The sequence below is a fragment of the Myxine glutinosa genome, chromosome 4, assembly GCF_964187855.1.
Source record: "Myxine glutinosa chromosome 4, kmMyxGlut1.1, whole genome shotgun sequence".
Classification (NCBI taxonomy): Eukaryota; Metazoa; Chordata; class Myxini; order Myxiniformes; family Myxinidae; genus Myxine; species Myxine glutinosa.
This window is the reverse complement of record NC_136264.1, coordinates 32,152,378-32,169,680: the sequence shown is the minus strand read 5'-3', so window position 1 is coordinate 32,169,680 and position 17,303 is coordinate 32,152,378. Positions and strand designations below refer to the sequence as shown.

General features: G+C 41.7%; 1 protein-coding gene across 1 annotated transcript in view; it reads right to left on the bottom strand.

The window, feature by feature from the left end:
* Positions 1-17,303, bottom strand: part of LOC137424572 (ubiquitin carboxyl-terminal hydrolase 13) — a 124,174-nt gene that overhangs the window by 37,059 nt on the left and 69,812 nt on the right. The window contains exons 3-6 of the mRNA XM_068112160.2: positions 11,304-11,358; positions 3,682-3,818; positions 2,922-3,064; positions 2,591-2,775 (exon numbers count right to left, since the gene is read on the bottom strand). Coding sequence (XP_067968261.2) covers positions 2,591-2,775; positions 2,922-3,064; positions 3,682-3,818; positions 11,304-11,358 — 520 coding nt within the window. The remainder of the gene's footprint in view (positions 1-2,590; positions 2,776-2,921; positions 3,065-3,681; positions 3,819-11,303; positions 11,359-17,303) is intronic.

Genomic DNA, 17,303 nt, shown 5'->3' with positions numbered 1-17,303 from the left:
ATTTTGCAACATGTGGTCAATACAATCTCGGGGGAAAAGTATCATTTATTTTGCAACATGTGGTCTATACAATCTGGGGGGAAAAGTATCATTTATTTTGCAACATGTGGTCAATACAATCTGGGGGGAAAAAGTATCATTTATTTTGCAACATATGGTCAATACAATCTTGGGGGGAAAAGTATCATTTATTTTGCAACATGTGGTCAATACAATCTGGGGGGAAAAAGTATCATTTATTTTGCAACATGTGGCCAAAACAATCTGGGGGGGGAAAGTATAATTTATTTTGCAACATGTGGTCAATACAATCTGGGGGGGAAAAGTATCATTTATTTTGCAACATGTGGTCTATACAATCTGGGGGGAAAAAGTATCATTTATTTTGCAACATGTGGTCTATACAATCTCGGGGGAAAAAGTATCATTTATTTTGCAACATGTGGTCTATACAATCTCGGGGGAAAAAGTATCATTTATTTTGCAACATGTGGTCAATACAATCTGGGGGGAAAAAGTATCATTTATTTTGCAACATGTGGTCAATACAATCTGGGGGGGAAAAGTATAATTTATTTTGCAACATGTGGTCAATACAATCTGGAGGGAAAAAGTATCATTTATTTTGCAACATGTGGTCTATACAATCTGGGGGGAAAAAGTATCATTTATTTTGCAACATGTGGTCTATACAATCTGGGGGGAAAAAGTATCATTTATTTTGCAACATGTGGTCAATACAATCTGGGGGGAAAAAGTATCATTTATTTTGCAACATGTGGTCAATACATTCTGGAGGGAAAAAGTATCATTTATTTTGCAACATTTGGTCAATACAATCTGGGGGGAAAAAGTATCATTTATTTTGCAACATGTGGTCAATACAATCTGGAGGGAAAAAGTATCATTTATTTTGCAACATTTGGTCAATACAATCTGGGGGGAAAAAGTATCATTTATTTTGCAACATGTGGTCAATACAATCTGGGGGAAAAAGTATCATTTATTTTGCAACATGTGGTCAATACAATCTCGGGGGAAAAGTATCATTTATTTTGCAACATGTGGTCTATACAATCTGGGGGGAAAAGTATCATTTATTTTGCAACATGTGGTCAATACAATCTGGGGGGAAAAAGTATCATTTATTTTGCAACATATGGTCAATACAATCTTGGGGGGAAAAGTATCATTTATTTTGCAACATGTGGTCAATACAATCTGGGGGGAAAAAGTATCATTTATTTTGCAACATGTGGTCAATACATTCTGGGGGGAAAAAGTATCATTTATTTTGCAACATGTGGTCAATACAATCTGGGGGGGAAAAGTATCATTTATTTTGCAACATGTGGCCAATACAATCTCGGGGGAAAAGTATCATTTATTTTGCAACATGTGGTCAATACAATCTGGGGGGAAAAGTATAATTTATTTTGCAACATTTGGTCTATACAATCTGGGGGGGAAAAGTATCATTTATTTTGCAACATGTGGCCAATACAATCTGGGGGGGAAAAGTATCATTTATTTTGCAACATTTGGTCTATACAATCTGGGGGGGAAAAGTATCATTTATTTTGCAACATGTGGCCAATACAATCTGGGGGGGAAAAGTATCATTTATTTTGCAACATGTGGCCAATACAATCTGGGGGGAAAAGTATCATTTATTTTGCAACATGTGGCCAATACAATCTGGGGGGAAAAGTATAATTTATTTTGCAACATGTGGCCAAAACAATCTGGGGGGGGAAAGTATAATTTATTTTGCAACATGTGGCCAAAACAATCTGGGGGGGAAAAGTATAATTTATTTTGCAACATTTGGTCAATACAATCTGGGGGGGAAAAGTATCATTTATTTTGCAACATGTGGTCAATACATTCTGGGGGGAAAAAGTATCATTTATTTTGCAACATGTGGTGAATACATTCTGGGGGGAAAAAGTATCATTTATTTTGCAACATCCTATATCTCATTTTAATCTTGACACAGGAAATTTCGGCAATATACTAGCACATAATGGCCTGGCGCTTCCGAGTGATGACGTATCATTTTTAATGACCACAGAATAAATGCCGACATACAGGTTACAGCTGAATTAACGGCAGGGGAGTTAACTCAGCCTGTCATCCTTCCGAGGTCGGCAAATTGAGTACCAGTTCACTGGTAATTCCCTGTGTGTCACAATAGGGGACCAACAGGGTTGGTGGCAGGAAGGGCATTCGGCCGTAAAACATTGCTTCAAAAAGGGGACCACGGTGCCCAAAAAAGGCCAACCCCTGCACTGCAGGGAAAAATGGCCTCTAAAGGTGGTTCTATACAGGTTACAGCCAGCCAGCTCCTTTGAAAGATGGCATACTCTACGACGCAGGACCACACAAGGATGGTACTTTTAGTTTGATTCAAATCCAAAGAAGGACAAATCTATGACCACAGATTACAGGATAGCATACTACCAATATAGTTATGGCTACAACACCCAGTCTACCTTAGAAGTGTTCCATCCAAATATAAAATAAAAAAGTTTAAAAGTAAAGGACGGATAATGAAGGAAAAAAAAAACTGTCAGGGAGGGACACATACCAGCTCCGTCAGGGCTTATGGATGCTATGCGGACAGCAAGTGAATGCCCAGTTTCAACATAGTGCAGCAGCGCATGTCCATTCCCCTCCGTACCATCCACATACTTCCGGCCACAAAGGATCTCTCCATCAGAGAGATTCAACCACAGGTTCTTCTTCACATCACAGCACGCACAGTGCCATCCACTGTGTCCAGTACATACTGTAATTAGTAAGACTGTACGTAGAATCAGTTTGTGATGCAAGGAAAATTAAAACACAAATTGCAAATTGTACATTGCTCAAGCTAATTTCACAAGGAACTTCAGAAATAAAATAAAAACTTGACAGACCTGGGTGGAATATAAACGCCATTGTCCAGTTGCTGCAGATTTTCAGCTTGGTGCGAGATTTGTCTGAACTCGCTGTCCCAGGGTTCAGCTCCATGGGAAGGGTAGGGATCGGCACGCAGCACGGCATCACATGCAATCGAGACCTGCACCCAAGGCCTCCTTCAGTTATACAACGGCCCAGATCAGACTCACATTTTATAATTCTCGTGTACTCATGTTTACAATTCTGAATCCACTCCTTTCTGCACCACCACAGAACAGAGGTGAAAATGAAATACCAGTACCAGAACAAAAATATGGGCATTGCCCCTGGGCTCACCTGGTAGAACCAGGTAACCACTAGTAGGAAATAAAACATGTAACGGAGAAGAAAGTAATTACCCATTTTGGGGGGCAACCCCCCAATTTGTTTTTAATGCCATGAACAAACTTTAGTCCATCACTGGTGATGAAGGTTGTAGTCGTCTCATTAAAATTGTGTGTGTAGTTTGGGAGAAGAGAGCAAATACCTATTTTGCCCTCCACTTCCGGAGACCCCAATAATGAGCACAGATCTTGATGCGGTCAATACACCTTTTGTGAGGCATCAGATGTGAAGCTTGTGACCAAGTTTCATCAAAATTGTGTTTTTGTGTTTGGTTTAAGCGATAATTGAAGCCTATCAAGCAAAATCAATTTGACCGTGTATGCCGATATGCACATGCTTATATATGTATGCACCATACATACTGCATAAACCCTGCACATCCATCATTCATACCATGGCCGGCAACTCCTCAATGTTGGGCAAACGTATTTCAATCTGTTCTGGAAAGACCACCAGCCAAGCTTCACGCACCCACTCCATCCCTTTCTCTTTGAAATCCTCATCTTCATTTTCCTCGTCCACTTCTTCAGCTATGATGGGAAAGTAGTCACACGTTCATAACAAAAGTCTTCCCCACGCCAGTTCAATTATATTTGATAGCTGGGATTGCACTACATTTTACTTTCAGATATCAACTTTAAAATGATCATTGAAAGGGGTACTTTAGAAAAATGTAATGCAATACACTGACTGAGCAAGCAAGTTATAACTTCTGATATATCTATATCTACAATGGAGCAGATATGTATATTGCTAAATATATACATATGTAGTGTACGCTATATATATACACAAGTAAAAGCTCAGTTTAACTGACTAATAGGGGGGAAGGGGTGTCCGTTAATCACAAAAGTCCATGAAATCACATGGTTATTTTAGAATGGCATTAAACGCCCTACCGTCATGCATAACGGGCATTATTAAACAGTTAGAAAGTGCATGTATACAATAAAAACACTCATATAAGAAATAAACAGAATAAAACAAACGTTTTTCTGTAGGACACACAAGATCTGCCAGCAACCCTTTTTCTGGTAAAACTGCCAAAATCAAGACTCTCTGCTCACCTTCACTCCTTCATTCCTCTCTTCTCCCGCCTCTGGAACAAACTCCCTCACTCTCTTCAATCCCACTCCTCCCTCCAGGTCTTTAAAACAGCTGTTCACCACCATCTCTTATCTGCCCCCATCCAAAACCTTGATCTTTTCTACCCCCGTTAATCCACCCCAAACAAATTCTCTGTTTTCTTTCCTGAAAGTCCTTGTCGTGTCCATCTTGTTTATCCCATGTACCCCACCTCAGCCCTCTCCCTTCCACAGATCTCCCGATGTCCCTGTTATCCACTGTTGCTGTGCTTCCCTCTCTCTCCCCCTCTTGTCTCCCGCTCCCTTTATTACATGTTTATACATATTAGCTCATATACCAGCCTTGACTTAGTATACAAACAAAAAAAACCTCTAAGATATTGATAATCTTCACCAATTGTGCATATGTATATAAAAAGCACCCTGGCAATTTTACGTTCGGTGGCAATAGTTCTGTTTCCACCACGTTGAACATCGAATCATCGAATCGGTGTATTTTCTTCCCGTCTATTTGACATACAATAACCTTAATAGTCAAGATACCTTCAGTAACCAGTTTTCTTTCACAAACTTAAACTAGAAAGCATCTGAAAATGCAAAGCCCGTCCGCGTCTGTTTGTATTCAGATGTCTTCTTCCGTATGCTGAAAATAGTGAAAACAGTTTAAAAAAAAAATACAAACTGAAAATTGAGGATTTTATGTGGCCTTGACCTATGAGATTTAGATCTAAAAAATAATCATCTTCTAGCTTTTGATTAGTGAACCAATTCTGTGACCTAATATGCAAATTCTTCAAATTTCAGGTCAATTGGATGAAAATTGACGATTTTATGCTGACCTTTGACTTTTTGACCAAATTATTAATTTGCCTTCTTCATATTCTCATAATAAACCTTTGTTGAACATTTCATGACAAAACTCAAATGGTAAATTTAAATGTAAGATAAACTGGATGAAAATTGATGCTTTTAGGTGACACTCACCTTTAACCTTTTGACCTTTTGACCAAATTATTCATTTGTCTCCTCCATATTATCATAATAAAGCTTTGTTAAAAATTTGATGACAAAACTCAAATGATGACACACACACACACACACACACACACACACACACACACACACACACACACACACACACACACACACACACACACACACACGCACACACGCACACACACACACACACACGATTGCAAAACCCCATCTCCTGCTGTTCAGGGTACAGGCTAATTACAAAAGACATCACAACTTTGGGACTTTTGTTCAAACAGTCCCTTATAAAGTACTTTTCGCTAGCACCGAAAACTGTGTGGCTTTTGTAAATATTTTTCAGTGCATTGTATGAACCTTGTCAACCAATTATTTATTCTATGGTGAATTCTTTGGAAAAATGTAAAAGGAGAACGTTTGATTAGATGAGTTGCTACAACTCCTGAGAACAAAGCTTTAATTATTATTTATTTATTTATAAGTTATTTAAAGCAACAAGTTGAGTAAACCACTTACAACATAAAGTGCCGTCACCCATACACTGAAAACTGAATATGACAAAGAAAGACGAGGCTCATAAAATGTCTTTTTCAATGCCAATGGAATACATTTATGAAAATTAATTCACATCATTTGTATAAAGACATAAACCATCACTTTATGTATAAAAATACATATACATTTGTATAAAGACATCACGTACAGTATATAAACAACCCATCACTACATGAATTGCACTCAAGACCATTTACGTATTGATACTTTTTCCCTTTCATTACATTATTTTTTAACAAGAATGGCACTGGGTAGAGCGCATACCTCTGTCAGGCTGAACAGTTTATGTTTTGTATCGCACTGATAGGCCAGATCTGGATCCGGACCTGAACCAAAATCGAATCGGCCTGTTCTTGTCACCTACCCAACACATCCACCAAGTTTTGCCATAATCCGTCCACAACCTTTTGAAATATGATGTTATATGTCGTTTTGGCCCTATCTATCAATTGTGAAGAATCAATTATTTTAAACTACAAAATTCTCGTCTCCAGTTATGCAATCGGATCTTCACCAAAATCAAGTCAATTCCTCCGTGCCACACACCCAACCTGTCCACCAAGTTTCATCCAAATCCGTCCATAACATTTTGAGATATCTGGCTCACAGACAAACAGACAGACAGACAAACAGGTGTGAAAACATAATCTCCGTCCACCTTCGTTGGCGGAGGTAATTACAAAAAAGGAGAGGCGCAATGCAAAGGCCAAAGTTCTCATAAACCATTAAATGAATGACGGTGACCGTATCGCCATCATTATAACTGTCACAAGTAGCAAGCTGAAAATACAGCTATCATGACAAACATCATGAGACGCATGCTGAATTTAAAACTGGTATATGATGTATGTTGATTGCATATTTTAAAAACAGAAGAGGAGTCTACTGCTGGATAATCACCATGGACATTAGAATCAGAGAAGTCAACTTCATGACTGTCGCTGCAGGTGTTATAAAGAGGAAAGACAAACCTTAAAGCTATCATATAGATTATAGAGCATGCTGACTGTACCACTGTCATAATTATTCACACCAATTATAAAGATCTGTTAAATATGGTACAGCACTTTGCAGATCAGATGTATATGTGTGTGTGTGTGTGTTTGTTTATAAAATGATTGTTTTTTTGGAGGGTGGGGGTGAACAGAGTTGTAGGGTGAAGGATGAATGAGAAAACACAGACAGCACATTCACCTCGATGAGACACTCTCACGACACAGGTATCCAATCAACCGTCCATACCTAAGCTACCTACTATTCCTGCCATCTATCTCCAATGCTTCTGGGTACCTATCCAACTCAAATTTAAGCCTTTCTACTGTTTCTGCTACCACTACCTTTGAGGGAGACCATTCCATGCATTAACTACTGAAACAAAGACCCCTTGCCTTACTACCATGGCAACTCTTCTTTACTCTAAAGCTGTGGACCCTGGTACTTTCATGGTCAATTCTGCTGAAAACCACTTCTGCATTTATTTCGTTTCGACCCTTCATTATCTTAAACATCTCTTCGAACATCTATCTGAACCTTCTTGAGATTACTCTTGCTCCTCCAGGTCATGACTGAGGTCCTATGTCCTCTGCATGTGATCGTTCTTATGACCACCTGTCCTCCACCACACCAAAAGTTTTTCACACTGCCATTGTGTTTTCCATAACTTATCTTCCTTTACCAAATGAAAATGTCTCTACTGGAATATAAAAGGATTAGCACTCTCATCTATGTATCCTATTGTATGTGTTAATAACCTATCAAGTAACATCAAAGGGAGGCGCGAAGCACCCTCCCCCCCCCCCCCCCCTTTCATGTAAGGGATCGTTTCTCTGAATGTAGCTTTAACATGGGGACTGAAAATACGTTTCTCCGCTTCTACTGTACGCAATCGGCTGCAAATTTCAGAAGTAAATGCTTTGTACGTCGAGGTAATATGTTCCAAATTTCAGAAACGTCCGTTCCTGCATTCTTGTTTTTTGTTCGAAAACCCTCAAATTCACGTTGGTGTCTGCCCGTCCGCGCAAAATGTGTTACTCATATCTCAAGGACTATACATTGAAACTAGCTGAAAATTGGAATATACATCGGCCAATAGGTCTAGTTAATGGCTTTCAAAAAAAAATTCCACCTTAGTGCCATCGTTTTTGCTTTAAAATTAAATATATAAAAATATACATAGTCGTGGCCAAAAATATTGGCACCCTTGCACTTTTTACAAATAATGCACCATTTCTTCCAGGAAATTGTTGAAATTAAAAAACATTTTCGTATTTTTAAAGGGGTGCCAATTTGATTCATACAGCTGCATGGAGAAGTAAATGTATTGTATTTGCCAGATGTAGGGCGCCCCTTTATATGAACTTTTCTAGAGCATTCCTTGGTTCCTCCTCAGACCACTAGGGTAGTCCAGCATGCTCACAAGATATTTTTGAATGTCCCATATTTTGTATTGTTTGGAATTTTCTACAAGGTATTAGTCCATGGGCCAGGCCAGATATCGGTACCACCTGGGGTGACCAAACCTAAGTGGTACTAAAATGTTTATTGGGTCAATATAAGTACATTAAGATGTGATAGCCTTTCCACACTGGCAGCTTTGTCAGTTTTTTGTAAAAACTTCAAATTCACCCAATAGCGGCATTGCGTAATTCATTTAAATCTTGCGGTATGCAAAGATCACATCTAATTTCAGTCAATACAGAACTAAAACCATGTGAGAAATGCTACTATATTGTAATTATTAAACATCAGAGCAAAATAAATGCATTTCCTATTTGTCTGTACTTTCTTATTGGATAATTGTGCACTCACGTTCAGCTTTTTTTCTAGGAAGAGTTAATTGCGGATAGATGTAAGCTTTTTTTTCAGCTCCTTTGATGGAACTGGTGAGATATCTGGCTATGTAAGTTATCTTTTGCAGTTCTAATTAAGGTTAATTAAGTTTGATTAGTTAAGATCAGTTAACTATGGTAATATCCTTTCCTTTTCTAGGATTAACTTACCAGTGAGGTCAAGATGTGGGAGATCTTAGATAAGATTTTGTTTTGCTTTCAATGGTACTGTCAGAACAAAGAATGCATTGGATTGCTGGAACACGGATTGCTGCTTGTACATTGCAGGTGTCTACTGTAGTGTGCTGACGTCCTGAGGTGTACATGATGGATCCACCAAGTAGAGATGATGGTGCCACCCTGCCAAGGAAGCGAGCACGCACTGACTGTATCATTCATTGCTCTAATGAAGACTCCGACTCCCTGGTGTCACCACAAGATCTGGACTCATGGAACACTTTGCTCAGGGCTGCAGAGATCAGACAGCATGCTCCACTTCTGGATATAGCCAAAGGCATTGAAGGAGGACAAATACCACAATTGCAGTATCATCGCAAATGCCGTAGCATTTTCACCATGAAGAAGTCTCTTGACTCTCTCCTTTCCAAAGACCCCAAAGATGAACCTGGAGAGGTCAGTTAAAGAAGATCAGCTAGGGATGCGCCAGGTACATCAAGAGTGTATGATAAAATCTGCATTTTCTGCAACAAGTCGAGCAGATACCTAAAAGGACACAATACAAGGGAACCCCTCATCCAGTGTGTTGAGTTATGTGCAGATGCCAGGGTTCGCAACGCAGCAACCAAAAACCTGGATCCAAGAATCCTTGCCTTACTGAGCAGAGACCTTGTTGCTGCAGAGGGACATTACCACAACTCATGCTACAAACTGTACAAAAAAGACGAGTCTTCTGCCAGCTCTGGTGCAGGTGAGGAGAATGAACAAAGAGAGGATGCAGAGTATGAGGAAGCAGTGAGACAAGCCTACGAGGAACTCTTCTTGTATATCAGGAATGAATTCTTTCCCAATCCTGAAATACTGCCTATGACAGACCTCACAGGTAGGCTAGAGAGATCCATGAACGCACATGGCATCACCCAAATGAAACCCTCAACGAAGAAACATGTTCGTCATAAGCTGGAAAGTGAGCTGGGAGGATCACTCCACTTTGTCTCTGATGAGAAAGGAAAGATTCTCCTCTATCCAGACAGCCTTTCCATGGATGATCTTGCCAAACAAGCCCACAACATGAAGAAGGATCTGCAAGAAGCAAGGACTGCCAGCTCTGGAGATGTCTTAACCAAAGCAGCAATGCAGCTGAGGAACCAGATCAAGAAGCAAGACGTCAGTCAAGCATGGCCACCCAATACAGAGCAGAGTGTCATTCCTGAATTGGTCAAGGAATTCCTGTATACCCTGCTGACTGGAGAGTGTGACTGTGCAAATCTCTCCAAGAGAGTCCAACGTCTTGCCACTTCTTTTGGCAGTGATTTGGTCTTTGCTGTCACCCATGGCAAGACAAAGCCACCCAAGCACATACTTCTATGCAAACTACCAGCATGTAACTGCCTCAGCAATGGCCTGAAGTGCACAGACATGTGCAAACTACAAACATGCAGCAACCATGCCAGTGAAGAAGAGCCAGAGGTGGATTTAACTGACTCTGATATGGATGACGGTGATGATGAATAACTTGGTGGCATAATTATGCACAAACAGAAACGTGAAACTGTACTTCATTTAATAATGGTAAGAGCAAAATAAAAAGTGTCACGGATGCATGTTGATTCTACTGAATCAAAGACCTTGCTTAAAACAGGAAACCTAGAGTCTGATTTGTCACAGGGTGTGACTTGACAAAAACATAAATATTTTGTTCAACTTGCATAAATATTTTGTTAAGTTAAGTTCGAATGTTTTTGAAAACAACCCACTTCATCGACAAAATCTGCCTTTATGTACGAGAATGACTGCCTACATTCGCGATACTGGTAAGAAAGGATCCCTATGTGGTATTTTATGCTTGTCTGTGACTGAACTGATTCTTAACAGAAAGATTGTGGTGTGAGAATAAAGGATAGTGGTAGAGTGTGTGTTCGCGCCTTTCATCCATGGGGCATGTCCATTACAAGAAGTGATAAACTCTAAAAGCTGTGAGTCTGCAAGGGCTATCATATCAAAATGCAAACTAGAGACATATAGCAAGTTAAAAACACCAAAGAGAATTAGTCACCCCGGGTGGTACCGATACTGGAAATTTGGGATCCTGGCCCATGGACTATATGGAATATGTCCCTTCTTTTCTATACTTTGCCACATGGCACATACCATATATAAAGGGGCCTTTTCTATGCCTCTGGCATTTTTCCAAAGATATTACATGAAAGATAACCATCGTCTGTGAACCAACAGACAGGATGGTGTGTGGCAGACATCTTGTTGGTTAGGATACGTGTGGAGATAAGGTGGTGTGGCACATGGTTCCTGGTACCCAAAAAGTGAAGGGGATGAGGTAGTTGTTGTATTTTAAGTACCGCATGCATGTTATTCTTACCCGGGTCTTCATCTGCAATTTCTTCATTACCTCCACCACAAGCACCCTGAGGTTTCTAACAGCATAGTGACAAGAATAACATTGTGAGTTCCAGTTTGTAAAGAGCATTGGAAGAAGCATGCATGACTATAGTGGCAAGCCGAAAGCAAAAGTTGTCACACATTCTATAATAGCGTACAACATCGTGGTGATAAAACCAGCCCCAAATTATTAGCCACCAGCTGCACGAGAATAAGTTATCAAAAAGCTGATATCCAGGTATTGGACTACTTGGAACCAATGTGGTTCATAATAATATGAACTTAAACACGTTAAAAAAGAAGAATCACAGGAAATTATCTGAGCATCCTCCAACTCCCTTTTAAGTTTCTCCAAAGTAAAACTCGCCCCAAATGCCTGTGATCAAACCCCAAGTTTATTCCTGTCTGAGTTAAGAGCTATATCTGAGCAGTGAGTAATTCTGAATGTCAGGCACACTTAGCTTAGGACGTCATGGCACAATGAAGGGGCAGGATTGTTGGATCATGGAATGTGCATTGTTGCCTAATGCACAAGTGCTCAATAACACTTAATATGTTAAACTTGCTCAATAACCCTGCAATTCCCAAATTGTCATTCAAAAATCCCTCATTCTACATTCCCCAATTGTCATTCACAAATCCCTCATTCTACATTCCCTAATTGTCATTCACAAATCCCTCATTCTACATTCCCTAATTGTCATTCACAAATCCCTCATTCTACATTCCCTAATTGTCATTCACAAATCCCTCATTCCACATTCCCTAATTGTCATTCACAAATCCCTCATTCCACATTCCCTAATTGTCATTCACAAATCCCTCATTCCACATTCCCTAATTGTCATTCACAAATGCATAATTCCACATTCCCTAATTGTCATTCACAAATCCCTCATGCCACAATGTGTTCATGCATTTTGAAAATAATAATGATATGGTGGGGCTAACAGAATGGCCTAGTCCTAGAGCCTAGACCCTAGACGTATGCATACTCGTTTATGCGTCTAGCCTGTGTTTGAATCCCAACGTAGTTATAAACCGTCATCCCGGTGTTTCCGGTGTGTACCCTGGATACACGGTGTGTACCCTGGATAAGAATAGGTACACCGTATCCCTGCGTGTCGTAATAGACGACTAAGAGGGTTGGCATCAGGAAGGGCATCCGGCCATAAAAACATTGCCTCAAAAAGGGAACCATGACAATTACAACTACATATGGGCAGGGTACAGCCTGAAGTGGAGATCGGTTTCTGAGGTTTGGGACATGGAATGTATGGACAATGACAGGGAGATCAGGAGAAGTGGTGGAAGTATTGGTCAGAAGAAGAGTGGACATATGTTGTGTGCAAGAGACGAGATGGAAGGGAAGTGGTGTGAGAATGGTGAAGGGTAGGCAGGGACAGAAATACAAGTTTGTGTGGCAAGGGTGCCTGGAGGGCGTGAATGGTGTTGGTGTCCTGTTTTCTGAGGAATTTGTAGACAGTGTGGTGAGTGTGATGAGAGTGAGTGATAGGTTGATGATGGTGAAAATGATGATTGGAAAGCTCTTGGTGAACGTCATCTCGGGATATGCTCCGCAGGTTGGTCGAAGCGATGAAGAAAAGGACAAGTTCTGGTGTGCGATAGAGAAGCTGATGGAAAACGTGAAAGATGAGGAAGTTGTTGTGGTAGGAGGAGACCTAAATGGACATGTGGGAAGGAGTATGGATGGTTTTGACGGAGGTCATGGGGGTTACGGATATGGTGTGAGAAATGGAGAAGGTGAAAGGATTTTGGAGTTTGCTGATGGAGCTGATTTGTTGATTTGTAATACTCAGTTCCAGAAAGAGGATAATAAGCTTGTTACATACACGTCAGGTGGGTCGACGACAACCGTTGACTACCTGATGGTGCGTAGGCGAGATAGGGGGCACCTCCGGGACACAAAGGTGATCCCGGGGGAGGAGGGTGTTTCACAGCACCACTTGGTTGTCTGCGACGTAAGGTTGAAAGGTGCAAGGAGAGCTCGGCGGGTGAAGTACCAACCGAGAATGAAGGTGTGGAGGTTGAAAGAGGTGACAGTAAGGGAGGCATTAAAAGAGAGGCTGAGTAGGGTCGAGGATGATGTGGTTGAGCTTGAAAGTGGTTGGATGTCAATGAAAGCTAGTCTGTTGGGAGCCGTTGGTGAGGTATGTGGATGGACAAAAGGACCACCGAGGCACTCGGAAACACGGTGGTGGGATGATGAAGTTGGAAAGAGGATTGACGAGAAGAGGAAGAAGTTCAAGGAGTGGCAGAAGGCGAAGGGTACGGGAGCAGAAACAGCAGAGCATGAAAGTTATAAGGCAGCCAGGAAGGCTGCAAAGAAAGAGGTAGCAAAGGCGCAGGAGGCATGTAGGAAAATGTTCGGAGAACGCTTGGATTCAGAAGAGGGTCAGAAAAAGCAGGATTCAGGATTGCAAAGCAGATAGTGAAAGAGAGGTGTGATGTGATGGGGGTGAGTTGCTTGAAAGATGAAGTGGGACAAATCGTTGTCGACCCAGATGGAATTAAAGGAAGATGGAAAAGATATATGGAAATGCTGTTGAATACAGAGAATGAATGGGATGGCAACATAGAGAGTAACCCTGTTTTAGGACCGGCAGAGAAGATAACTGAGAAGGAAGTTGAGGAAGCGATAAAAGCAATGAAGGGTAGAAAAGCGGGAGGGCCGACGGGAGTTGTGGGAGATATGTTGAAGGCAGCAGGAAGTTGGGGTGTGAAGAGAATGACAGAGATCTGTAATCTGGTGGTGAAAGAAGGCCGCATTCCAGTGGATTGGGAACTGAGTACCCTCATCCCTCTATACAAGGGGAAAGGTGACCCTCTGGAGTGTGGCTCGTACCGAGCGATAAAGTTATTGGAGCATGGAATGAAGGTATTGGAAAGGGTGTTTTGGAGAGGAGGATAAGGAAGAAAGTGAAGATCGACGAAATGCAGTTTGGATTCATGCCAGGAAGAGGAACGACAGACGCGCTTTTCATTGTGAGGCAGTTGCAGGAGAAGTACATGGAGAAGAGGAAGAAGTTGTTTCTTGGGTTTGTTGATCTGGAGAAAGCATTCGATAGGGTACCACGCAAAGTATTGACATGGGCATTGAGGAAGTTAGGAGTGGAGGAATGGTTGATCAGAGTAGTGATGGCAATGTACAAAAGAGCGCGCACAGCTGTAAGGACGAAGGACGGGAACAGTGGTGAGTTTGAGGTGAAGGTGGGAATGCATCAGGGGTCGGTACTAAGTCCACTACTATTTGTAGCTGTGATGGAGGTGTTGGCTCAGAACGTAAAGGAGGGTTTACCGTGGGAGTTGTTGTATGCAGATGATCTGGTGTTGATTGCGGAAAGTATGGATGGACTGAAGGAAAAGATGAACACGTGGAAGGAATGTATGGAGACAAAAGGTCTGAAGGTGAATATCGGAAAGACGAAGGTGATGGCAAGTGGTAAAGCATGTGGTGAGGTGGAAAGAACTGGGAAGTGGCCCTGTGCTGTGTGTAGGAAGGGTGTCGGAGTGAACTCCATTCAATGTACAATGTGCGCTGAGTGGGTTCATCAAAAATGTAGTGGTCTGAGAGGGTCATTAACCAGTGTGGCAGCTACATTCAAATGTAAGGTGTGCACAGAGGGAGCTGCAGATGGAGGAAATGTTGAGTTGGATCTTGGAGACGGCGTGAAGCTGGAAGGTGTGAAAACATTTTGCTACCTCGGAGACATGCTGAATGGAGAAGGTGGATCAGACTCGGCAACGGTTGCTCGAGTGAGATGTGCATGGAAGAAGTTTCGGGAACTGAGTGGCGTGCTGATGATGAGGGGAGTGTCATTGAAGCTGAAGGGAAAGGTGTATGCTGCATGTGTGAGAAGTGTTATGATTTATGGGAGCGAGACATGGGTAATGAACGTAGAGCAGCAACGAAGGTTGGAAAGGGTGGAAATGTGAATGGTTCGGTGGATGTGTGGAGTATCGCTGAGAGAGAGGAAGACAAATGATGAATTGCGAAAGATGATGGGAATAGAGCCTGTGATTGATGCTGTGAAGAGGAACAGGTTGAGATGGTTTGGTCATATGTTGAGGAAGGATGAAAGTGAGAAGAGTGGTTGAGAAGAGTGATGGAAATGAATGTAGAAGGAAGCAGAGGACGGGGAAGACCGAGAAAGACTTGGCTAAAGATGGTGGAAGAAGAAATGCGGGCAAGGGGGTTAACAAGGAGAGATGCAGAAAATAGGGCAAAATGGAGAAGATTGTCATGGGAACCGCAAGGCTAACCCCTGCTCTAGCAGGGAAAATGGCCTTTAAAATGCATGTTGTTTTGTTGTATCCCGGTGTTTCACAGACAAGGTGATTTATCGATGTGTGTGCTGTCCTTCGGATGGACGTTAAATTGAGCATCCTACTGCTGTCATTAGTTGGTGGACGTTAAAGATCCCACTGTGTCCTTTGTGGAGTAGGCAAGCTATTTCCGAAACCCAAAACAAAATTTACAAATTCCTGCTCTAACCTACAGGGGGCACTGCACATCATTGGCAGAACCATGCTAATGGTGTCCTTGGCAAGCTATCACCAGCACCATTAATAAATTCCAAATTCTTGCCCTGACTACTGCTGGGAAGGCAATGGCAAACCATGTAGTGTAACCCTTGCTAAGAACCTGCTTCGGCAGTACTGGGCCTGACTTCAGGCACATCACCAGAATACGAATACTGCGGTGACATATGATAGGCCTGGTTTTGAATAGAATAATACTGTGGTGGCATACGAGGCCTATTATATATAACCACCTTTAGAGGCCATTTTTTCCCCGCAAAGCGGGGGTTGGCCTTTTTCGGGAACCGTGGTTGTTGTTGTTTTTCGGTCCCCTTTTTGAAGCAATGTTTTACGGCCGGATGCCCTTCCTGACGCCAACCCTTTTTGCCGCCTTTAACGACAAACAGGGAATTACCAGTGAACTGGTACTCAATTAGCCGACCTCGGAAGGATGACAGGCTGAGTCAACCCCCCTGGCGTTAATTCAGCGATCGACCGGGATTCGAACCCAGGATCCCAGGATCCTAAGCCGGCACCCTAGCCGCTAGCCCAACACCAGGGAAAAGCATAATAGTGTTCTGAAACTTTTATGATTAACTTTTAAAAGCAATACACATTTTCCGTATGTGACAATGGCAGAATTTGACCCCACAGCCATAAACACCCCATTTAAACCAGTCTAAATAATCCCCTCATTCCCCCGTCATGTAACTTGTTCACTTTGGGACTACAATTTGGCCGACGATCTGTTCAACTTGCTGCTAGCAGAATGAAAATGGCTTTTTGATGTGTTCATTTCAGCTTTCAATCCCATCTTTCTGCAGAATTATGATTGTTTGTGACTATAAGTGTTTTTATACACCTCATTAATCATTTAGTGCCAGATACATATGTCGTACGTACATATGTGTCTGCATTTTTAAAATTCATTTTCTCGCAACCGTTTGTCCGATTGGCACAGAATTTTAACCATAGGAGCGCCTCCTCTTGTATAATTATTAGTGATAATTATGACGTGATAGGTCACGTGCTAAGGGTGCCATCTTGTTAAAACGTTGCACCTCTATATCTCCGAAACCACTTCATGGAAAAAAATTGAAACATGGCTCATTGTCAAACGTACTCCCCATAGGGAATAAGATATGTTAATGATGTCATTGTTGCCTTTGGTATGACGTCAAAATTCAACAAGTACAATGCTTCATCCGTACATTATGAAAATGTTTTATGGTCATCTAGGGGGTGTTGGGCTAGCGGCTAGGGTGCCAGCTTAGGATACCTAGGATCCTGGGTTCGAATCCCGGTCGGTCGCTGAATTAACGCCAGCGGGGTTGACTCAACCTGTCATCCTTCCGAGGTCGGCAAATTGAGTACCAGTTCACTGGTAATTCCCTGTTTGTCGTAAAAAGGCGACAAAAAGGGTTGGCGGCAGGAAGGG